The sequence below is a fragment of the Tachyglossus aculeatus genome, chromosome 6 (genome assembly GCF_015852505.1).
Source record: "Tachyglossus aculeatus isolate mTacAcu1 chromosome 6, mTacAcu1.pri, whole genome shotgun sequence".
NCBI lineage: Eukaryota > Metazoa > Chordata > Mammalia > Monotremata > Tachyglossidae > Tachyglossus > Tachyglossus aculeatus.
The window spans coordinates 35,562,786-35,588,544 of record NC_052071.1 but is presented as its reverse complement, the minus strand read 5'-3'; the positions used below and the strand labels follow the sequence as shown (position 1 = coordinate 35,588,544).

The 25,759-nt window shown below is 45.7% G+C and overlaps 1 protein-coding gene across 1 annotated transcript; it reads left to right on the top strand.

The window, feature by feature from the left end:
• The first annotated feature begins 776 nt into the window (after positions 1-776).
• TBC1D25 (TBC1 domain family member 25) lies at positions 777-25,759 on the top strand. Its single transcript, XM_038747846.1, has 6 exons — positions 777-844; positions 12,041-12,150; positions 13,148-13,302; positions 17,746-17,870; positions 19,048-19,236; positions 20,658-25,759. The coding sequence occupies exons 1-6, from the start codon at positions 794-796 to the stop codon at positions 22,161-22,163; spliced, it is 2,136 nt and encodes a 711-aa protein (XP_038603774.1). The 5' UTR covers positions 777-793; the 3' UTR covers positions 22,164-25,759.

The window sequence follows — 25,759 nt, the reverse complement described above, 5'->3', positions numbered from 1 at the left end:
ATGAATGGATGGATGGATGAATGAATGGATGGATGGATGGATGGATGGATGAATGAATGGATGGATGAATGAATGGATGGATGGATGAATGAATGGATGAATGAATGAATGGATGGATGAATGAATGGATGGATGGATGGATGGATGGATGAATGAATGGATGGATGGATGGATGAATGAATGGATGGATGGATGAATGAATGGGTGGATGAATGAATGGGTGGATGAATGAATGGATGGATGAATGAATGGATGGATGGATGAATGAATGGATGAATGAATGGATGGATGAATGAATGAATGGATGGATGGATGGATGAATGGATGGATGGATGAATGAATGGATGGATGAATGGATGGATGGATGGATGAATGAATGGATGGATGAATGAATGGATGGATGGATGAATGAATGGATGGATGAATGAATGGATGGATGGATGAATGAATGGATGGATGAATGAATGAATGGATGATGAATGAATGGATGGATGGATGAATGAATGAAGAAAAGAAGTCGGGCCCCCTGAGCCCAGCTAACGCCCTCCCGAGCCGACCGCAAGGGGGCGCCGGCTAGCATAGGTCAGCCCTGGCCGGCCTCGCGCCCCCTCCCGCCCCCCGGCCATTTCGCCACCGGAAGTGACCTCATCCGGGCGCTTCCGGTCGGGGCGCGCGCCCGTGCGCGTGCGCAGGGAGTCCCCCCCGGCGCGTGCGCAGTAGGGAGCGGCGGCAGGTGGGCGGGCGGGCGTCGCGCGGCTGGGGCCGTCGGCCGGCCCGGGGACCGGTCGGCCCGATGGCCACCGCGGGCGACGAGGAGCGGGAGGTGGTGCGGGTCCGGGTCAAGGTGAGTGCCCTCACGGCCCTGCTGGGGGGGGAGCGCCGTGCTGACCGCTTGGGGGACACCACGGGGCCGCAGCTGGGGCGACGGCCACCTGCCCTGCCCGCAGGGACCTTCCAGTCTACAGACACATTCCCTCCCCACAAGGAGCAGCAGCATCATCATCATCATCATCAATTTTGATAAGCGCTTACTATGTGCCAAGCACTGTTCTAAGCGCTGGGGGGGATACAAGGTGATCAGGTGGTCCCACATGGGCCTCACAGGCTTCACCCCCATTTGACAGATGAGGGAACTCATTCAATCGTATTTATTATTATTATTAATAATAATGATGATGGTGGTGGTGTTTGGTAAGAACTTACTATGTGCCAAGCACTGCACAAGTGCCATTATTATTATTATTATACAAGGTGATCAGGTGGTCCCACATGGGCCTCACAGGCTTCACCCCCATTTGACAGATGAGGGAACTCATTCAATCGTATTTATCATTACTGATAATAATAATGATGATAATGATGGTGGTATTTGGTCAGCGCTTACTATGTGCCAAGCACTGTACAAATACCATTCTTATTCTTATTATTATTAGTATTATACAAGGTGATCAGGTGTTCCCACATGGGCCTCACAGTCTTCACCCCCATTTGACAGATGAGGGAACTCATTCAATCGTATTTATTATTATTCATAATAATAATAATGATGGTATTTGGTAAGTGCTTACTACGTGCCAAGCACTGTACAAATACCATTATTATTATTATTGTACAAGGTGATCAGGTGGTCCCACATGGACCTCACAGTCTTCACCCCCTTTTGACAGATGAGGGAACTCATTCAATCATATTTATTATTATTAATAATAATAACGATGATGATGGTGGTGGTGGTATTTGGTAAGCGCTTGCTATGTGCCAAGCACTGTACAAATGCCATTATTATTATTATTATTATACAAGGTGATCAGGTGGTCCCACATGGGCCTCACATTCTTCACCCCCCTTTTGACAGATAAGGGAACTCATTCAATCGTATTTATCATTATTAATAATAATGATAATGAGGGAACTCATTCAGTCGTATTTATCATTATTAATAATAATGATGATGATGGTGGTGGTGGTCTTTGGTAAGCGCTTACTATGTGCCAAGCACTGTACAAATACCATTATTATTATTATTATTATACAAGGTGATCAGGTGGTCCCACATGGGCCTCACAGTCTTCACCCTCATTTGATAGATGAGGGAACTCATTCAATCGTATTTATCTTTATTAATAATAATAACAATAATAATGATGATGATGGTGGTGGTGGTATTTGTAAGCGCTTACCATGTGCCGAGCACTGTACAAATACTGTTATTATTATTATTATTATAATACAATGTGATAAGGTGGTCCCACACGGGCCTCACCGTCTTCACCCCCATTCGACAGATGAGGGAACTCATTCAATCGTATTTATTATTATTCATACTAATAATAATGATGGTATTTGGTAAATGCTTACTATGTGCCAAGCAGTGTACAAATACCATTATTATGATTATTATACAGGGTGATCAGGTGGTTCCACATGGGCCTCACAGTCTTCACCCCCATTTGACAGATGAGGGAACTCATTCAATCGTATTTATTATTATTATTAATAATAATGATGAGGATGGTGTTGGTATTTGGTAAGTGCTTACTATGTGCCAAGCACTGTACAAACACCATTATTATTATTATTATACAAGGTGATCGGGTGGTCCCACATGGGCCTCACAGTCTTCACCCCCTTTTGACAGATGAGGGAACTCATTCGATCGTATTTATTATTGTTAATAATGATAATGATGATGGTGGTATTTGGTAAGCGCTTACTATGTGCCAAGCTCTGTACAAATACCATTATTTTTATTATTATACAAGGTGATCAGGTGGTCCCACATGGGCCTCACAGTCTTCACTCCCTTTTGACAGATGATGGAACTCATTCAATCATATTTATAATTATTAATAATGATAATAATGATGATGGTGGTATTTGGTAAGCACTTACTATATGCCAAGCACTGTACAAATACCTTTATTTTTATTATTATACAAGGTGATCAGGTGGTCCCACGTGGGCCTCACAGTCTTCACCCCTTTTTGACAGATGAGGGAACTCAGTCAATTGTATTTATTATTAATAATAATGATGATGATGGTGGTGGTATTTGGTAAGCGCTTACTATGTGCCAAGCACTGTACAAATACCATTATTATACAAGGTGATCAGGTGGTCCTGTATGGGCCACACAGTCTTCATCCCCATTTGACAGATGAGGGAACTCATTCAATCGTATTTATTAATAATAATAATAATAATGATGATGGTGGTATTTGGTAAGCACTTACTATGTGCCAAGCACTGTACAAATACCATTATTGTTATTATTATTATTATTATAATACAAGGTGATCAGTTGATCCCACATGGGCCTCACAGTCTTCACCCCCATTCGACAGATGAGGGAACTCATTCAATCGTATTTATCATTATTAATAATAATGATGATGATAATGGTGGTCGTATTTGGTAAGCGCTTACTATGTGCCAAGCACTGTATAAATACCATTATTATTATTATTATTATACAAGGTGATCAGGTGGTCCCACATGGGCCTCACAGTCTTCACCCCCATTTGACAGATGAGTGAACTCATTCAATTGTATTTATTAGTAGTAATAGTAATAATAATAATAATAGTGGTATTTGGTAAGTGCTTACTATGTGCCAAGCACTGTACAAATGCCATTATTGTTATTATACAAGGTGATCAGGTGGTCCCACATGGGCCTCACAGTCTTCACCCCCATTTGACAGATGAGGGAACTCATTCAATCATATTTATTATTATTATTATTATTATTAATAATAATAATAATAATAATGGTATTTGGTAAGCGCTTACTATGTGCCAAGCATTGTACAAATGCCATTATTATTATTATTATTATTATTATACAAGATGATCAGGTGGTCCCACATGGGCCTCACAGTCTTCATCCCCATTTGACAGATGAGGGAACTCATTCAATTGTATTTAATAATAATAATAATGATGGTGGTGGTATTTGGTAAGCGCTTACCATGTGCCAAGCAGTGTTCTAATTGCTGGGGGGGAATAAGTGCTTAACAAATACTATTATTATTATTATTATTATTATTATTATTATTATTATTATTATTATTTTACAAGGTGATCAGGTGGTCCCACATGGGGCTCACAGTCTTCATCCCCATTTGACAGATGAGGGAACTCATTCAATCGTATTTATTATTATTATTATCATTATTATTAATACTGATAATAATAATGATCTGCTGTGTGACTTCAGACAAGTCACTTAACTTCTCTGGGCCTCAGTTACCTCATCTGTAAAATGGGGGTTAAGACTGTGAGCCCCATATGGGACAACTTGATTACCATGTATCTCTCCCTCACCCCCCAGTGCTTAGAACAGTGCTTGGCACATAGTAAGCGCCAGTGCTTAGAACAGTGCTTGGCACATAGTAAGCGCTTAACAAAAGCCATCATTATTATTATTAATTAACAGAAGTGCTTGGCGTCCTGGCCCAGAGCCTGCTGCCCTCCCATAGCAAGCCTATTGCTCTATTCATTTATTTATTTTATTTGTACATAATGATGGCATTTATTAAGCACTTACTATGTGCAAAGCACTGTTCTAAGCGCTGGGGAGGTTACAAGGTGATCAGGTTGTCCCATGGGGGGCTCACAGTCTTAATCCCCATTTTACAGATGAGGTAACTGAGGCCCAGAGAAGCTAAGTGACTTGCCCAAGGTCACGCAGCTGACAGTTGGCAGAGCCAGGATTTGAACCCATGACCTCTGACTCCAAAGCCCGTGCTCTTTCCACTGAGCCATGCTGCTTCTCTAAATACATATTTAGAGAATATATATCTCTCTATATATCTAAATAAATACATATTTATTCCATTTATTTTATTTTGTTAATATGTTTTGTTCTGTTCTCTGTCTCCCCCTCCTAGACTGTGAGCCCACTGTTGGGTAGGGACCGTCTCTAGATGTTGCCAACTTGGACTTCCCGAGAGCTCAGTCCGGTGCTCTGCACACAGTAAGCGCTCGATAAATACGATTGAATGAATGAATGAAAAGTCTTTGTTACAATCAATCAATCAATCATATTTATTGAACGCTTACTGTGTGCAGAGCACTGTACTAAGCGCTTGGGAAGTAGAAGTTGGCAGCATATAGAGACGGAGTAACTCTTGGAGTTACAGCCCAAACGGCTTCAGAATGCATGCCGCGGGTCATCGGATCATCCTTCGGGCCTTCTGTTCGGAGCCAGGCCAACCGAAAACCGGAGCCTTCTCCATCCCTCCTCCAAATCCTGGCAAGAATTGCCCGCTACTGATCGTGGGCATTTTTGAGGCCACTCTTTAGCAGGTTTTGGCATTTAATCGCTTACTCTGCGCCAGACACTGTGTTAAGGGCTGGGGTAGATACAAGATAATCAGGTTGGACTCAGTCCGCCTCCTCCCACGTGAAGCTCACAGTCTTCATCCCCATTTTATAGATGAAGGACGGCGAAGTGATTTGCCCAAGGTGTCACAGCAGTCAAGTGGTGGATTTGGGGTTCGAACCCAGGTCCCTCTGAGTCCCAGGCCTGTGCCCTGTTCCCTGGGTCAGGCTGCTTAAATCGGGAAATCTGAACCATTACCATTCACAGACCTTTAACGATTGCTAATCGTTTGTACATATCTATTACTTATTATTTATTTATTTATTTATTTATTATTTATTACTTGTACATATTGTTTGTACATATTTATTACTGTATTTATTTATTTATTTTACTTGTACATATCTATCCTATTTATTTTATTTTGTTAGTATGTTTGGTTTTGTTCTCTGTCTCCCCTTTTAGACTGTGAGCCCACTGTTGGGTAGGGACTGTCTCTATATGTTGCCAATTTGTACTTCCCAAGCGCTTAGTACAGTGCTCTGCACATAGTAAGCGCTCAGTAAATACGATTGATGATGACTGCTAATGAGACAGGTCGGAATCGGGACTGGTTTATTGTGAGAAGGAAGGTTACATCGGGTTGGAATCGGGTCTGCTTTATTGTGAGAAGGAAGGTTACATCGGGTTGGAATCGGGTCTGCTTTGTTGTGAGAAGGAAGGTTACATTGGGTTAGAATCGGGTCTGCTTTATTGTGAGAAGGAAGGTTACATTGGGTTGGAATCGGGTCTGCTTTATTGTGAGAAGGAAGGTTACAGTGGGTTGGAATCGGGTTGGCTTTATTGTGCGAAGGAAGGTTACATTGGGTTGGAATCGGGTCTGCTTTATTGTGAGAAGGAAGGTTACATTGGGTTGGAATCGGGTCTGCTTTATTGTGCGAAGGAAGGTTACATTGGGTTGGAATCGGGTCTGCTTTATTGTGAGAAGGAAGGTTACATTGGGTTGGAATCGGGTCTGCTTTATTGTGAGAAGGAAGGTTACATTGGGTTGGAATCGGGTCTGCTTTATTGTGCGAAGGAAGGTTACATTGGGTTGGAATCGGGTCTGCTTTATTGTGAGAAGGAAGGTTACAGTGGGTTGGAATCGGGTCGGCTTTATTGTGCGAAGGAAGGTTACATTGGGTTGGAATCGGGTCTGCTTTATTGTGAGAAGGAAGGTTACATTGGGTTGGAATCGGGTCTGCTTTATTGTGAGAAGGAAGGTTACATTGGGTTGGAATCGGGTCTGCTTTATTGTGCGAAGGAAGATTACATTGGGTTGGAATCGGGTCTGCTTTATTGTGAGAAGGAAGGTTACATTGGGTTGGAATCGGGTCTGTTTTATTGTGAGAAGGAAGGTTACATTGGGTTGGAATCGGGTCTGCCTTATTGTGAGAAGGAAGATTACATCGGGTTGGAATCGGGTCTGCTTTATTGTGAGAAGGAAGGTTACATTGGTACACATTTGTCTTATGTTCCCCTCACCAACTTTCCACACCCCTTTTATGATCGTTTTTCCCCGAGGGCCAGGGATTTAGTCATGTTATCCTTTGCTGTATTCTTCCCTGTAATAATAATAATAACAACAAAAATAATAATAATAATTAGTAATAGTGGTATTTGCTAAACCCTTAAGCACTGTGCCAAGTATTAAGGTAGGTGAGCCCACTTTTGGGTAGGGACTGTCTCTGTATGTTGCCAACTTGTACTTCCCAAGCACTTAGTACAGTGCTCTGCACACAGTAAGCGCTCAATAAATACGATTGATCGATACAGTATAATTAGATCAGATCCTGTCCTTGTCTCATGTGGGGCTCAGAGTCGATTCATTCATTCATTGTCGTATTTATTGAGCGCTTACCGTGTGCAGAGCACTGTACTAAGCGCTTGGGAAGTACAAGTTGGCAACATAATGGGGGAGGGAGGACCCAGTGTATTTAATTCCCATTGAACAGATCATGAAACTGAAATCCAGGCAAGGTAAGTGGCTCGTCCCATGATCACGCTGTAGATTAAGTGGCAGAGCTGGAATGAGAACTCGGGTATTTTGATTCCTCATCCTGTGCTCTTTCCACTAGGCCCTGCAGCTTCTCAGTGCTTGTGTTGTGTGTTCCATACTTCATGCTGCTGCCCGGATTATCTTTGTCCAGAAACGCTCTGGGCATATTACCCCCCTCCTCAAAAATCTCCAGTGGCTACCAATCAATCTGCGCATCAGGCAGAAACTCCTCCCCCTGGGCTTCCAGGCTGTCCATCCCCTCGCCCCCTCCTACCTCACCTCCCTTCTCTCCTTCTCCAGCCCAGCCCGCACCCTCCGCTCCTCCGCCGCTAGTCTCCTCAGCGTACCTCGCTCTCGCCTGTCCCGCCATCGACCCCTGGCCCACGTCATCCCCCGGGCCTGGAATGGCCTCCCTCTGCCCATCCACCAAGCTGGCTCTCTTCCTCCCTTCAAGGCCCTGCTGAGAGCTCACCTCCTCCAGGAGGCCTTCCCAGACTGAGCCCCTTCCTTCCTCTCCCCCTCGTCTCCCTCTCCATCCCCCCCATCTTACCTCCTTCCCTTCCCCACAGCACCTGTATATATGTATTTATGTTTGTACATATTTATTACTCTATTTATTTATTTATTTATTTATTTTACTTGTACATAGCTATTCTATTTATTTTATTTTGTTAGTATGTTTGGTTTTGTTCTCTGTCTCCCCCTTTTAGACTGTGAGCCCACTGTTGGGTAGGGACTGTCTCTATATGTTGCCAATTTGTACTTCCCAAGCGCTTAGTACAGTGCTCTGCACATAGTAAGTGCTCAATAAATACAATTGATGATGATGATGTACTCTCCCAAGCGCTTAGTACAATGTTCTGCACATAGTAAATGCTCAGTAAATATCAGTTGGTTGGTTAATTGATTCTCCAGTTCTTAGTACAGTGCCTTGCACACAGTAAGGGCTCACAAAGCACCGTTGAACGGATGAATGGTTAGAAACCTGACAATATCTCGTCGAGCTGAGCTGGACTTGCTTGTACATTTGTTTTAGCTTTGCTTTACAAATGAGGTTCGGAAAGCAGTAGTCAGAGTTTACAAGCCATTCGGTGGAATTTGGTGGCCCACATGTGCCTGGAGGTACATCGTGTACCCACAGACGTAAGGCCAGGTGGCTCCATCTCAAACTGCTTCCTGTATTTTGTGTAGAGACGCTGGCTTAATAAACCCAGTATTTTAATTGTTATTTCTAGACTGTGAGCCCACTGTTGGGTAGGGACCGTCTCTATATGTTGCCAGCTTGTACTTCCCAAGCGCTTAGTACAGTGCTCTGCACACAGTAAATACGATTGAATGAATGAATTATGTTTTATGCTTCTGATATACAGAGCCTCCGGGGTTTTACAGGGACCCCCGGCTTTAACGACCTGGGTGAGGATGGCTATAAATACCTTAGTGTTAAGGGGTCCATGAAGTCATGAAGTCATGCTTCATGAAGGGGTCCATGAAGTCATGAAGTCATGCTTCATGTTGTGGTGTGAATTAATCAGGGAAGGCTTCTTCAGAGAAGTTGGGATCTTAGAAGGGCTTTGAAGAGCGGGAGGGATTTGTGGGGTGTGGCAGCTTTGAAGAGGGAGAATTCCACTTTGGAGGAAGAGGAGGGGGAGTGGGTTTAGGAGGGAAGATGAAGAGTTCAGTTTTAGACATGGTGAGTTGGAGGTGCCAGTGGGCTTGTACTTCCTGAGCGCTTAGTACAGTGCTCTGCACACGGTAAGCGCTCAATAAATACGATTGAATGAGTGAGAGAGGTGCTGAGGGAAGAGCAAGTGCAAGGTTTGTATAAATGGAAAGAGGTTTGGGCTAAAATGATAGATTTGGGATTCAGAGATTTAGACTCCTTGAGGTCAGGGGTCGTGTCTACCAACTCGACTGTATTGTACTTCTCCAGCACTTAGCACAGTGCTCTGCAGACAGTCAGCGCTCGCTAAATACCTCGGATGAATTGATGAGTGAATGCAGAGCAAGAAGAGTAGGGGGCACAGAACAGAGCCTCATGGGGGCACGCACAGAGAACGAGACTGAGAAGGGGAACTTCCCAGAGAACCAGCGGAGGAGGAGGTTGCCGAAACAAAGGCCCGAGAACGTTTCGAGGAAGAGGAAGTCGTCCGCAAGATTGAAGGCAGCTGAGAGGTCGAGGACTGGGACGGAGTACAGCCCGTTAGATTTGGTTACGAGGAGGGCACCGGTGACCCGGAAGAGTGTGACCTCAGCTGAGTGAAGGGGAAGAAAGTTTGAGCGTTGCGGGTCAAGAAAAGAGTCGGAGAGAGGAGGCGATCGGATTGAGCGCTTATTGTACACTTTACTGAGCGCTTGGGAGCGAGCAGTATAACTGAGTTAATAGACACGTTCCCGCCCACATTGAGCTTAAAGTCTAGAGGACGAGCTCACAGTCGAGAAGCGGAGACCGCAGGTTTTATAGGGACCGTCTATATGTTGCCAATTTGTACTTCCCAAGCGCCTAATACAGTGCTCCACACACAGTAAGCGCTCAGTAAATACAGTCAAATGAATGAATAGCTTGTTTGAGGAGTTTGGACAGGAGAGAGAGCGGGAAGAGGGGAGAGAGCTGGCCGGCCAGCCTCCGGCAAGATCCCGGAGCTCCCGCTGGCCCTGGAGTTAGTTCCGCTGCGTGGGGCTCGGCCTCTGATCCGGTTAAAGCCCAAGAATAAATATTTCCATTGTTAGCGTTAACCTGATCAAACATTTAATACTGCCAGTCCAGGGTGACACTAAGGACAACAGCCTTTACATTGGCACAGAGACTGTTTGATTAGCATCTGTGGATTTTAACAGAGCTTGATAGGTCACTAAGCCAGGTAAACATTGCATCAGAAGCCAGCGAACCTTGCCTGATTTTTAATTTATTAAATTGACTGGTAATTGGTGAACAAATCTGATTTCCCCTTTTTGTGGAAAGTTTAATTATGCCACAGCCTTTATTTTTTTCCATTTCTTTTTCCTATTTTCCAAACCTCTTCTTAAGATGCTCTTCTTTCAGATACAGCATGTTATGTCCAGTTTTGTTCCGTTGCCCATTTCTTAGTAACTCGAGTTGTTGGCACATATACCCAGTCTGACCACAGAGATTCGTAAATTGAGGACTCCAGAGGTTTGAACATTAGGTTCGATCTTCTGAACCTGAGCACAAGGATCACAATCGTCATTTAACGTTGTCCCCGGGATGAAGTTGTTTCGAAAACTCACCGTGATCCCTTTCAAAGAAAGTGAGCAGTGGAGTGACTTGCCTTTCTTTAATGTTGTGTCCTGTGAGTTTGAGAACCCGGAGAAACGACTCTACAAGGACTCGACTCTAATTGGGATGATGAATTTCACGTATTGATGCTATCACACTTTCTAAAGCACTGTAGTGCAAACCAAAACATTCTAACTCTTTTCCCCAAAGTTCAAAACTTGGGTACCAAAGTGGATTCAAGTTAAAATGTGGACAGCAAGGTACCGAGCAGTACTGTACTGATTTTTTTTTATTATTGCTGGGGCGGGGGGTGGCAAATTTCTCACAGCTAAATAGAAAATTAAAATGGCCCTAGTTCTGCATAAGGAAAAAGATTGTAATGCTAAGATCAAGGAGACAGTAGCGTATTTTATGTTTGAGATGTAGGCTAGTGCCCTATTACGAGGCCTCTTGGGTATTGCTTGTGAAAGAGGAGTGAACTCACCCTGGCCTTTTCCTTTATTTACTTGGCCCTTTTCTTTTTCTTGCTCCCTTCCTAACTCACAAAGCAATCTTCTAAATCCTTCTTTTGAGCTTGGCAGATGCTACCTCCTCCTTCGGTTTCCAGCACACAAATGCTCACCGGTGAGATTAGGTTGATCGTGTTATTATCGCTTTCCAGACACTTGTACTGAAATGTAGCTGGGAATTGATTTTGCAATGACTTTTACGAGATTATTTGTTCTCAGCCACCTCTTGGGGCAATAGAAATCTAAACGAGAGACAGGAGCTCTAATTTCTCCCCGAAAGGAGAATACACCTAGAAATCCAAATAAGGCTTTTATTATATTTCTAAATTTTAAATGGGCTTATTAAGGAGAAAAGACCAGAGAACACTAGGGCTGGTTGGGTGACTACTGAAACGCAGGTGAATGCCTATCTAATTCTGGGTCGATGCCTGGGTAAATACATTTCCCCTAAAAATCCTGGAATTAGGATAGTCAGTAGTACAAGATGGTAACTTTTGAGTTAAAATGCTATCATGAACTTCAGGGGTCCCTACAGTCTCACATGTTAATCTGAACGTTTGTTATCCTCAAACTGGCTCAATTTAGGAAACTCAGCCAAATGCTTTTGCAAACGTTCGTAAAAATCAAGTTTATATCTGTGACCTTAAAATGAGATTGACTTCAAAGTTTAGTTGAGGTTGTGAGGCGGAGCAGGAAGCTGATCAAGTCTGTCTTAAATGTAAATAGTTTGAGGCTGAGGAAAACAAATTTGAGTCTATTGCTGTCCTTGTTCATCTCACCGCAACCTGGAAATGGCCCAGGATCAGAATTCTTGCCCCACGTCGACAGTTTCCTGGAAAGCTGGGAATTGATTGAGTGTCTTTTTTCGCACTGAAGTTGGTTCAGAGCACTTAGAACATCCCTTTTCCACGTTTGTCTCCTGTTTTCTCTCAGAAATGTGATGGGATCGTTCAGCCAGAGTTCCGGACCTTTGCCGTCGACCCTCAGATCACTTCCCTGGACGTGTTGCAGCACATTTTGATTCGAGCCTTTGATTTGAATGGGTGAGTGGCGGGTCTTCAGGACCCAAAAAGCTCAATGGTTTTGCTTCTATGAATACCCTTCTCCAAAAGGCCACATTCAGCGCTTCAAATGTGTGTGGTTATTGAGGTAGGCGTGCCTTAAGGGTATCAGGAAAAGTCTTAGCAGTTGCCAGGTCGCTTTCTTGTTTGAGTTCTGTTTGTATTTTGAAAAAACTCAGCATTCCTAGACTATAATTCTTTGGAAGACCAAGTGTATTATTATAGTAATAATTGTGGTAATTAAGCGCTTACCCTGTGCCAAGCACTGTATTACTGTATGAAGCAATCAATCAGTTGTGTTTATTGAGCACTTACTGGGTGTAGAACCCAATGCTTGGGGGCGAGTACAGTGCAGTAGAGTTGGTTGACGTTCCCTGACCCAACAGGAGCTTACGGTCTAGAGGGCAAAGTGGATAACGATGGTTATTGTGGAATTTATTAAGAGCTTACTGTGTGCCAAATGTTGCTAAGTGACAAGATAATCAAGTCAGGCACAGTCCCCATCCCACATGGGACTCACAGGTTAAGGGTTTCAGTGTTTAAGAGGCAGCTTGGGAATCAAACAGATGCAAGATCATCAGGTTGGATCCAGTCCCTGTTCCCCAGGGGGCTTGAATTCCCATTTTACACATGAGGAAACAGCAGGTCTCCTCACTTCCAGGCTTCCAAGCCAGTGCACTTTTCACTAGGCCGTGCTGCCGTAACTCATTCAGTCAGCCCATCCGTGGCATTGAACGAGAGCCTCCTGTGTGCACAGCACGGTACCGAACGGTCGGGAAAGTTCAATCGAGTTAGGAGACGTGACCCCCTTCCTTCAAGGAGCTTAAAATGCAGCAGGTTTTTACCGTTCCGTAGGCGCTCGTTACTCATCTTGTTTCCGAAGCGTTCAGATTCCATCAGGAGAGCCTTGATGATTTGGCGTGAAGAGTGGTTTCAGGTAAACGAGGCACTGATGTTCCTCTTGTCACGTTTCTTCCAGGAAGAAGAATTTCGGGATCAGTTACCAGGGCCGGGATAAGCAAGGACAGGAGGCTCACCTCCCACTGATGTCCGACTGGGATCTGAGCACCGCGTTTGCCAGCGCTTCCAAGCCATATCTACAGCTCAAAATAGAGATCAAGCCTTTAGAAGACAGTGAGTATCCAAATACCCTAAGCAGCGGCCCACCTGCCGTGCTTTTCCCTCCCTTGTCAGTTGGTCAATAAGGCTTTGCTTCTCAAGATGGGCAGTGACATGCAAGAGGTTGTGTATTCTTTTAGTCATCCACCTTTGTCACCATTTTGACCAAAGTGTCATAGTGGCACTCAACATTCATTCATTCGGTCGTATTTATTGAGCGCTTACTGTGTGCAGAGCACTGTAGTAAGTGCTTGGGAAGTACAAGTTGGCAACATATAGAGACAGTCCCTACCCAACAACGGGCTCACAGTCTCCCAGTTAGTCCATTATTCATTCATTCATTCATTCAATCGTATTTATTGAGCGCTTACTGTGTGCAGAGCACTGTACTAAGTGCTTGGGAAGTACAAGTTGGCAACATAGAGAGACGGTCCCTACCCAACAGCGGGCTCACAGTCTAGAAGGGGGAGACAGACAACAGAACAAAACATGTGGATGGGTGTCAAGTCATCAGAACAGATAGAATTAATATTTATTAAATTTATTATATATTATATAATATTCATTATATTTGTTGAGCCCTTACCCGTCATCCTCGTCATCATCAATGGTATTTATTGAGTGCTTACTGTGTGCAGAGCACTGTGCTGAATGCTTGACAGAGTACAACAGAATTGGGATACGTGTTCCCTGCGCACAGTGAGCTTACTGAGGGCAGACCTCTGTACTAAGCACTTGGGAGAGCACAGTAGAGCAGAGTTGCTAGACACGGACCCTGCCCACAGGGAGCTTATAGATGAGATAAAAGGACAGACATTAAAATAAATTATGGCTACGGACATAAGTGCTGTGGGGCCGGGGTGAATAAAAAGGTCACAAATCACAAAGATCACACAAGGTCTCTGCATTTGGGAGAGGGAGTAGAGGAAATGAAGACTTAGTTGGGGAAGGACTCTTGGAGAAGATGTGATTTTAATAAGGCTATGACAGTGGTGGGAGTGATGGTCTGTCAGATACGCAGGGGGAGGGCGAGGGGTTGGTGGCGAGGTAGATGAGGGGTGAGGTTCACTGAGTAGGTTATTAGAGCCAAATGAGCGGGCTGGGTTGTAGAAATTCAATGAGGATAGATAGGAGGGGACAAGGTGACTGAATACTTTGAAGCCAGTGGGAAAGAGTTTCCGTTTGATGCCAAGGTGGATGGATAACCACTGGAGACTGTTGAGGAGGGGCTGAATGTCTTTTAGAAAAATGGTCTGGGCAGCAGAGTGAAGCGTAGGGAGTGGGAAGGTCAGCGAAGAGACGGTTCAGTAGTCAAGGCAGGATAGGATAAATGCTTGGATCCTCGCCTGTCCCGCCATCGACCCCCGGCCCACGTCCTCCCCCGGGCCTGGAATGCCCTCCCTCTGCCCATCCGCCCAGCTCGCTCTCTTCCTCCCTTCAAGGCCCTACTGAGAGCTCACCTCCTCCAGGAGGCCTTCCCAGACTGAGCCCCTTCCTTCCTCTCCCCCTCGTCCCCCTCTCCATCCCCCCCATCTTACCTCTTTCCCTTCCCCACAGCACCATATCATCATCATCATCATCAATCGTATTTATTGAGCGTTTACTGTGTGCAGAGCACTGTACTAAGCGCTTGGGAAGTACAAATTGGCAACATATAGAGACAATCCCTATCCAACAGTGGGCTCACAGTCTAAAAGGGGGAGACAATATATGTATATATGTTTGTACATATTTATCACTCTATTTATTTATTTATTTTACTTGTACATATCTATTCTATTTATTTTATTTTGTTAGTATGTTAGTATGTTTGGTTTTGTTCTCCGGCTCCCCCTTTTAGACTGTGAGCCCACTGTTGAGTAGGGACTGTCTCTAGATGTTGCCAACTTGGACTTCCCAAGCCCTTAGTACAGCGCTCTGCACACAGTAAGCGCTCAATAAATACGATTGATTGATTGATTGATTGGATCAGCGTGGCAGCTTGGATGGAGAGGAAAGTGCGGATTTTAGCGATGCTTTGAAGGTAGAACTGACGGGATTTGGTGACAGGTTGAGTGAGCGAGATGAGTCGAGGACAGTGCCAAAGTTACGGGCTTGTGAGGCGGGGTGGTGGTGATCTCTGTAATGATGGGAAAGTCGGAGGGAGAACAGGGTTTGGGTGGGAAGACAAGTTCTGCTTAGGACGGGTTTCAGGGTGGAATTAGTAGATGCATGTGGCATCATGGGTTCGAATCCCCGCTCCGCCACATGTGTGACCTTGGACAAGTCACTTCACTTCTCTGGGCCTCAGTTCCCTCATCTGTAAAATGGGGATGAAGACTGTGAGCCCCACGTGGGACAACCTGATTACCTTGCATCCCCCCCAGCGCTTAGAACAGTGCTTTGCACATAGTAAGCGCTTAACAAATGCCATCATTATTATTATTATCCCAGAGGATCTTGGATTTAGATTATTTTTATCTTTAAAGACCAGAAATTTCTCTTTGATGTACCCACTGAGAAGAGGTCAAATGGTGTATCCATAAAATGAAGTAGGGCAGTTTTCCAGAAGAGATTTTTTTCACTCATTCATTCATTCATTCAGTCATATTTATTGAGCGCTTACTGTGTGCAGAGCACTGTACTAAGCGCTTGGGAAGTACAAGTTGGCAACATGTAGAGACGGTCCCTACCCAACAGTGGGCTCACCGTCTAGAAGGGGGAGGCAGAGAACAAAACAAAACATATTAACAAAATAAAATAAATAGAATAGATATGTACAAGTAAAATAAATAGAGTAATAAATACATATAAACATATACACATATATACAGGTGCTGTGGGGAAGGGAAGGAGGTAAGGCCTCTTTCTGGTGAATCAGTATATTAGACATCCATATATATGAAGTTATTATAGCTCCACTTCTGAAAATGGTGGTTGAAACTGACGAGAAAATAAAGGTAAATAAATAATTCATTGAGGAAATTAATTTTAAATATTTTATTTCGCTTCATCCGACTTCTCCGTTTCACTCTGCCCTAATGTTTCAAATGCTTTTCAAGGTTGTTCATCTTTGGGTGCGGAACACTTAAGAAGTAAAATTCCAGGCAGTCGTGAATTTGGTATAAATCTCAACCCAAATCTAACTAGGAACAGAAAGAAATCAGTCACTGTTGAAATGTTACCTCTGTTTTAAATAGTTTTTAGAAGGTTGGCCTGATAGTGATTTTCTCCTCTTTTTTTTTCCTCTCTGACCCCATTGAAGCCAGTAAAATCCTAATTATTTTATTATTAAAATAAATAAAATAATTTTATTATTATTTATTATTCATGCATCTCGCAAGGGCTGGTGTGCAAATCTGCTGGTATTACCTTCCGCTCCGCTCGCACCAGTCATTCAACCGATCAAGAACATTTATTGAGCATGTTTGGGGCACAGAGCACTGTACCAGAGTTTGGGAGTGAACAGTAGAATTAGTATACATTACCCTCAAGGAACTTACAGTCTAGTTCACAGTCATCGTGTAGGTCAACAGCCTCAGGGACAAACAGAAAGACAGTTTGAAGAGCATGGCAGAGCCTTTCTTGTTTCGTTTTGGGCTAATAATAGTAATAATGATGGCATTTGTTAAGCGCTTACTGTGTGCAAAGCACTGTTCTAAGCGCCGGGGGGGATACAAGGTGATCGGGTTGTCCCACGTGGGGCTCACGGTCTTCACCCCTGTTTTACAGATGAGGTAACTGAGGCACAGAGACGTTAAGTGACTTTCCCAAAGTCACACAGCTGACAAGTGGCGGAGCCGGGATTAGAACCCATGACCTCAGACTCCCAAGCCCTTGCGCTTTCCACTGAGCCACACTGCTTCTCTACAGCTAGTGGCAACTTGTCTGTTTTGCTTAATGTTTGTAGTTCAGGACGTGTTTTTATTAACTGTTTTCTTCTCCTCGAGGTTAAGGAAAAAACAAGTGGGCGCTTTGAATATGCTTTTTCCATTCAACTCACTTCATCATCAATCGTATTTATTGAGCACTTACTATGTGCAGAGCACTGTACTAAGCACTTGGGAAGTACAAATTGGCAACATATAGAGACAGTCCCTACCCAACAGTGGGAGTCCCTACCCAACTCACTTCTGGAAAGTCTTTTACTCCTGAGTAGCTTTCTTTTTCAAACGTCCCCTTTAAACCAATTTATTTTTGATGTTTCCAGTGGGAGTTTACCGCAGGCGGACTAAGCGCCACAATCTCTTGTCAGAGTATCCAGTTTCCAAATTAAGTGGTGCTGTGAGGTCAGATGTATTTAAGTGTGGAGCGTCTGTCTCCGCTGCCTTATTGGGGATTTCAGGCCCTCTGAGGTGGGTTTTAGGTCAGAGGACGCAGCTGTGGAGCAGTCTTGGGTGGTCCAAGCACCCCCGAGGAGTCGGGCTAAAAGCCCGGGACGGGATTTGGCCCGACGAACCGCACGGGTGTCTTTCACAGGTCCTCTTTTGGAGGATTGGGATATCATCAGTCCTAAAGATGTCATCAGCACAGATCTTCTGTTGGTGGAGAAACGGTCCCTGACAGCCGCTGCCTTGCCGTTTACCCAGTCCATCATCTCGCAGGTTGGTCCGGGAGAACTGGGGTGGGACGAGAGGTTGGTCCAAGTGGACGGACTTAACTCTGGAAAGTAGTCACAGGTATGTTTCCCTCACCAACTGCCGATTGTAACACTCGCGTGTTGATAAAGGAATCCGCTACGATCAGCTCTTGCCTCCTGCCCAAACCCGCAAATGAAGACCACAATGGACCGTGCTAAAGAGTCATAATGTCACTCTAGGAATTTACCAAGGGCCCAGGCTGCTTAAACGGAGGAAATCGACTGTCTGGATCACATCTCTTCCCTCAGAGTGGCCTAGTAGAAGGAGCACGGGACTACAAGTTAAGAGACTCTTCTAGTCCCGGCTTTGCCACTTGCGTGCTGGGCGACCTCTGGCAAGTCATCCAACCTCTCTGGGCCTCAGTTTTCGCATCTGTAAAATGAGGGTGCTGTACCTGTTCTCCCTCTCTCTCAGATTTTGAGCCCCGTGTGGAACAGCGACTGGGTCCCGTCTGATTGCTTTGTATCTCCACCAGCACTTAACACAATGCTTTGCCCATAACAAGCACTGCTTAAATATCTTTACGATGATTAACCAGTCCAGGAGAAGCACAGTTGAAAATCAGAGCTCATAACCAGTATTGAAGTGTCCTGTGAACAGTAAGCCAGTGGCATTATTATTATTATTAATAATAATAATAATAATGGCATTTGTTAAGTGCTTACTATGTGCAGAGCACATAGTAACAGTTGAAATGGGCCTGGCATTGAGGTTAACGGGTATTAGCTTACTTTTTCTAGATGGCATTGAGGTTAACGGGTATTAGTTTACTTTTTCTAGATGGTATTTAAGTGCTTAGTATGTGCCAGACACTGTACTAAGCACTAGGGTAGATACAGGCTAATCAGGTCGGACACAGTCCACGTCCCACAGGGCGCTCACAGTCTTAATCCCCATTTTACAGATGAGGAAAGTGAGGCACAGAGAGGCGAAGCGACTTTCCCAAGGTCACACAGCAGGCAGGTGGCGGAGCCGGGATTAGAACCCAGATCCTGCTGACCCCCAGGCCTGTCTCTTCACTAGGCCACGCTGCCTCTTGATGCTCTCAGATTACTTGGAAATTCTCACTGGTGTTTTCTTGTGGCTCTCTGGCCATTGGTGCTGACTTTGGGGTGAACTGAGAGTCTTTTCTCACTCGTAGGTGGGCAAAACTCTCTCGAAGGTTCAGCAGGCACTGAGCTGGTCTTACGGAGAGGATATCAAGCCCTTCAAACCCCCGCTAACGGATACGGAATTTCATACTTACCTGAACCACGAGGGTCAGCTGACTCGTCCCGAAGAGCTCCGTCTGCGGATCTACCACGGGGGTGTCGAGCCTTCTCTGCGTAAGGTGAGGGGTTCTCAGGTTTCCCACATTTCTTAGTCGTATGCTGCTGCCCAATGACTCTTTTTTTTAAAAAAAAAATTATTTTCCCTTGGACGGTCACGGCCCGACATCCAGCGTGGAAACCTACCCAAGGTGAAGCAGCCCCAAAGGGCCAGGGTTGATTTCATACCAGACTGGCTCCAATCTATTTCTCCAAGTCCTGGACCTCTAGATTGCCCTCCACAGAGTTTCAAGGGGCCGCTATATTAAAGCTTTAAAGCCTGTAACGTTTTTTTCTGGTGTCTTCTCTGTAAACACTTCTCGCCTAGAAGGGACGCAAGTCGTAATTTATAAGTCTAAGCCCCAGGCACTTAAAGCAGCGTCCTCTCCATCGAACGTGGGCTCCCACAGATTACGTTTCATCCTCTCCCCTGCAAATCCTCCAAAGGAAACTGAGAGAGTTAAAGGGAGTGTTAGTTGAGAAACAGTAGATATCTCGAGTTTCAAGGGGCCGCTATATTAAAGTTTTAAAGCCTGTAACGTGGCTTTCTGGTGTCTTCTCTGTAAACACTTCTCGCCTAGAAGGGACGCAAGTCGTAATTTATAAGTCTAAGCACCAGGCACTTAAAGCAGCGTCCTCTCCATCGAACGTGGGCTCCCACAGATTACGTTTCATCCTCTCCCCTGCAAATCCTCCAAAGGAAACTGAGAGAGTTAAAGGGAGTGTTAGTTGAGAAACAGTAGATATCTCGAGTTTCAAGGGGCCGCTATATTAAAGCTTTAAAGCCTGTAACGTGGTTTTCTGGTGTCTTCTCTGTAAACACTTCTTGCCTAGAAGGGACGCAAGTCGTAATTGATATTTGCAATTTATAAGTCTAAGCCCCAGGCACTTAAAGCAGCGTCCTCTCCATCGAACGTGGGCTCCCACAGATTACATTTCATCCTCTCCCCTGCAAATCCTCCAAAGGAAACTGAGAGAGTTAAAGGGAGTGTTAGTTGAGAAACAGTAGATATCTCTTTTGTCTCACACTTTAGGAGATTGTCCCAAGTGGGACCCAAATTTCCCCACATTTCTGAGCTGATGGCCAGTAGGAGATAATTGGTATTGGTAGAGGCAGTGGGGCTGGGAGCTTTCTAAAGAATTCATCCGTGCTCTGGCTGGCCAAGACTTCGTTCGTGTTAGCGAGGTTGTAAATGAAGTATTTTAAAATGCATCTGTTCTCCGGGAAGCCCAAGAATGACCAATTTACCGCCCCCCGCTCTCACTCTCCCCACCCCGGACTTCAGAGAAATGTTTGCATATGTCTTCGCTGCTACACAGGGAAGTCTCCTTCCCTGGGCCGATCGCGACAGTCGGGTCTGTTAGCGTGCAGGATGAGGAGGGTCTATCCGGAGGACCGTGGACGGGCTACTCATCATTTTCATCTCTGGGTTGTTGGCCGCAGGTGGTTTGGCGTTACTTACTGAACGTTTACCCCGATGGCCTGACCGGCCAGGAGAGGATGGATTACATGAAGCGCAAGACTCGGGAGTACGACCAGCTGAAGGGTGAGTGGAATCAACGAGCCAGCCAGGAGGACCTGGAGTTCATCAGGAGCAACGTTCTCAAGGATGTCCTTCGCACCGACAGGGCCCACCCTTATTACGCGGGTTCCGAGGACAACCCCCACCTCACTGCCCTCCACGATCTGCTGACCACGTACGCCGTCACCCATCCCCAGATCTCGTACTGCCAAGGCATGAGCGACATCGCGTCCCCCATCCTGGCCGTGATGGATAACGAGGGCCAGGCCTTCATCTGCTTCTGCGGCATCATGAAGCGCCTCGAGGGAAACTTCCGCATGGATGGCGAGATGATGTCCATCAAATTCTCCCACCTGAAGCTTTTGCTTCAGTACTCCGACCCGGAGTTCTACAGCTACCTCCTTTCCACCGGGGCCGACGACCTCTTTTTTTGCTATCGGTGGCTCCTGCTGGAACTCAAGCGGGAGTTTGCCTTCGAGGATGCCTTGAGGATGCTGGAGGTCACCTGGAGCTCTCTCCCACCGGATCCACCGGAGAAGGAAATGGAGCTAGTGGGGCCGCCTGCCCAAGTGGGCGAGAGCGGGCAGCCCATCCGCCAGAGGCACATGCTGAGACCCACGTGTGACTTTGACGAGGAGATGGGGGACAGAGTCCTGCTCCCGGGCCAAGAGGAAGCAGAGGAAACTGAGGCGAGCGAAAAGGTCGTTGGGAACGGTCCCTTAGTGAAGCGGTCCAGTTTTGGAGAATTTAACTATTACAGTGCCACGAGTGAGGATCGCTCTGAAGAGGAGCCAATCTTGAGTTTCACTACCAGGATTCTGGTACATTCCAACCAGCCCAGGGAAGGGGAGGATGAAGATTGCGGGGAGGGAGATCCTCTAATCCAACTCCCCGGCCCAGTTTCCCTCAACATGACGAAGAGCTTTTCAGCTCCTTCTCTGAGGCCTCCTGAAGCTTTTCCTTCTCCCAGTCAGGAGACGCCTTCCCTGTCCCCGGAGCCGTCCCCGGAGCCGTCCGCAGCCAGCGGGAAGGATGGATCTCTCTCGGAGAGGGGCGATTCATTGGAGAACACTCCAACTCCCTCCTCTCCGTCTCACAGCCCCTTTGGTCCAGTTTCGTCTCCTACTCCGGTTTCCACCCCTCCACTTGCCTCCGTTAGCCTGCCCCCTCCCCAGGAGTTCGGCAAAGGCAACCCGTTCATGCTCTTCCTCTGCCTGGCCATCCTGCTGGAGCACAGAGACCACATCATGAAGAACAGCATGGACTACAATGAGCTGGCCATGCACTTTGACAGACTGGTGCGGAAACACAACCTCAGTAAGATCCTCCACCGGGCCAAGGCCCTGTTCGCGGATTACCTGCAGTCTGAGGTCTGGGACTCCGAGGAAGGCGACGAAGCCGCCGCAGACTCTCCGGCCGCTTCCTGACCGTGACCTGCTCCGCCTGACTCGTGTCCTGTTTGCCTCAGTGGATTTCTGGTGGGGACTTGCAAAAACGGGGACGTGGTCCAAGAGGCTGCCTTTTGGACGAGGCCAAGGGTGTTTTCTGACCGTCGGAATTCCGTTGGCTTTTTTAACCAGCCGAGCAACTCCCCGTTTCTGTTTTCTGGGACGACCTCTGTGGGTTTCATTTTCCTACAGGCGTACGCTAATGGACGGCCACAATTCCCTGCTGGGTCAGTGAGGAGCAGGTGCCTTTCTGTTTGGAATGTATTCATTTTCACTCGCTTTGGTTTTCTCATTCCGTAGCCTGATACGTTTGGTTCTTTAATTATTTTTCTTGATAGACAAAACGTAGCGACACTGTTGAGTTTTTTCTTTTTTTTATAGAGGGGGGAGCTGGCCGGACCCTGAAACCAACAGATACTCAGTGAGCCTCTTTGAAATGATACAGGGTCCAGATTGGTGGTTTTTGTTGAAACACAATAGGTCAATAACCAAACTCCTCATCTTCCCTCCCCTTTCCTCCCCCAGACTTTCCCGTCACTGTTGACGGTGCCACCGTCCTCCCCGTCTCACAAGCTGGCAACCTGGGAATTATCCCTAACTCATCTCTCTCCTTCAGTCACAAATTCAGCCAGTCACTAAATCCTGTTGATTCTAGCTTCAGAACACCTCCAGAATCAGCTCCTTTCCTCTCCATCCAAAGCGCCACCAACCTGGTCCAAGCCCTTTCCCTACCCCTGAGTACACGTTGCTCAAGCACAGGCACAATTTGCTGAATTGTACTTTCCAAGCGCTCCGTACCGTGCTCTACACAAAGTAAGCACTCGATAAATATGAATGAATGAATCCCAGCCCAACTACTGCATCAGCCTTCTCTCTGATCTCCTTCTCCCCCCTCTGCTGTCCAGATCACGGTCTAAAACGCTGTTCTGCAGACGTCTCCCTCGCTCCTCAAAAACCTCCAACGGCCGCCCATCTACCTCCGCATCAGGCAGAAATTCCTCACCTTTGACTTTTAGACAGCCGGTCGACTCTCTCCCCCTATTTATCCTTGCTCCTCTCCCACTTGGACCCAGTCTGTACACTTTGCTCCTCTAATTCCACCTACTTACTCACTATGCCTCACTCTCATCTCCCTCATCGGTGCCCACTTTCTCACCTCCTCTTTCCTATTTGGATCCACCCCCGGTCCAAGTCACATCAGACCGGCCATTACCCTGCCCCATCTTCAAAGCCTTACAGTAATTACATCTCGTCCTGGAATGGAAGCATCCCCTGGGTCATCTCCCCATTCTATTTTCCCTCCCTAGTCCAACACCCATCCACTTGGGTCTATGCACCCAAAGCACTTATGAACTCACCACACCCTCACCCCTTCTGTGCACATCTTTATACTCGGTTACTTCCCCTACCTGAAATTCATTTTAACGTCTGTCTCCCCTGCTAGAGTGTAAGCTCCTCGAGGGCAGGTATCGTCTCTATTGTACTCCCAAGCGCTTAGTACGGTGCCTCGCACAGAGTAAGCGCTTAATAAAGACCATTGATGGATTGCAATATAATTTTGTTCCCTGTATTTTTGTATGCAGACTCTGCCTCCGTGATTGACACCAGTGCTTTATTCTGATTCATTTTTGCACAGTATATACCGTCGAACAGTGAGTTCTTCTGCTCAGGTTTCTGCTTCCATTTTAATCCTTTTTTCAGAGGTGAAGTCTACCTAGGACTTGACAGTCGTGTTCAAATGTGACCGGGCTTTTAATGAAGGTGAAGGGAAAGTGTAGTTGTTGAAGGCATCTTCCAAAAGAGAGAGTTGGAAATGCATCCCCACTGAAATAGCAGCACCAGTCTACCTGACTGCCATCGGAGTGGAATCGATCCAGGGATTTCAAATCATCAGCTCTTTAGGAGCCTCTCTCAGATGAGCACCCAGAGCAAACAGCTGTGGATTGATCCTTTGCAAGGGAACGTCCTGCAGGACAGTTTCGGCCCCTGTCCTGTGGAGATGCAAAATCTATGACAGATTGCACGGCTTCCCTATGAAAGAACTACAGCGCGTGGAATGTCGTCAAAATCCCCGGTCTCCCTGGCTCAGATCTGGTGGAAGGGATCGATTCTTGGTGTGGGTTTGATGTTTGGGGATGTCTTTTCCTTGGTGACCAGAATTCCAATCCGGTTTCAGTCTCCATTGCTTCTTAGCAATAAGCCAAGATCAACAGAGGTCTTTAAACTACGGGGAAGGTGAAATTTCCCCTCTGGAGCCGGTGGTCACGAGTAACCTAGGGGCCAGGGATTTGCCTCAACGTTGAGAGTGTGCAGGAATGAAGAAGTTTGTAAATAATGTTAATCTTTACTAATTCTGGCTCCTCGGTGGTGGTGATGAGTGTGTAAATTCAAGATTCAGTGAGAACCACGTCCTCCCCTAGCAGCCCGCTACACGATGCTGGTTTCAGGTCCGGGGAATGGGATCTGAAGTGTCAGTGTGAGATCTAAAGTGTCGTTGATGTAAGTTGTGTTTTCGGTCTGTGGCATTGAGTATCTCTGTGGGATCCCTTAATGATGTGGACGGCATGGTTTAGACGGAAGGGTGTGTTTGATTACGCTGCTTTCAAAAAGTCAACATTAAGATGGAAGAAAAGGTTAAACCATTTGAAAGCAAGACAAAAGAGGAAATACTACTGTTTTGTAGTATTAAAAAAGGACTCTACTGGAGCATTGAGGCTTCCAACGAATGAAGTGAGCATCTCCTGTTCAGCCCGATGTGTCCCAAAAGGTCTTTCTTTGATCAAGGGTGAGGGGATCATACAAATGTTACCAAGCCTTTATTTCTTTTGGTAAGTGCATTGAGGCTCCCAATGAATGAAGTGAGCATCTCCTGTTCAGCCCGATGTGTCCCAAAAGGTCTTTCTTTGATCAAGGGTGAGGGGATCATACAAATTTTACCAAGCCCTTTTTTCTTTTGGTAAGTGCACCAAGCCAAATTACTTTTTTGAGAAATAAATATCCTTTTGAAAAAAAGAACACTAGTTACATTTTCAGCATAGAATTTCATGTAAATGGAGCAATGGGCTGTTTTACAAATGATTATTCAAAACTGAGCAGTGAATGAAAGGATGCAGTTTTTCAGAATGTCAGTCAGAGTTCCTGACCTATGCTATGTGAAAGAATAATGATAATGGTTTTGTTACTGTGGAGAACATTATTTTCTGAGCATTTAGCCAAGGTGTTGGAGAGCTGTCTGAATACGGTAGTTAATCAAAGGCAAGTTTACAGAGTCCTGGAGAGACGCTTAAACATGCCTTTTTCATTTATATAAATCCACATAGAGAATTCCTTTGCCTTTACCAATGGAGTCCAACCATCCTATGTTTCCTTTCGATTTACATCTCAACCAATACGTCGTACTTCTTTCGTTTTCATGGGCGTCATAATCCGCTTCTTCAGAATCGTCCACAAACCTCATGTTTCATTCCTAGTCAAGCACATCAGGTGGTGTAGAACATTAAAAAGCTTCAAAAAAAAAAAACAAATCACAGATTTTGAGGGTTCTGTATTGTGAATCCCAGTTGTCAAGTGATGGT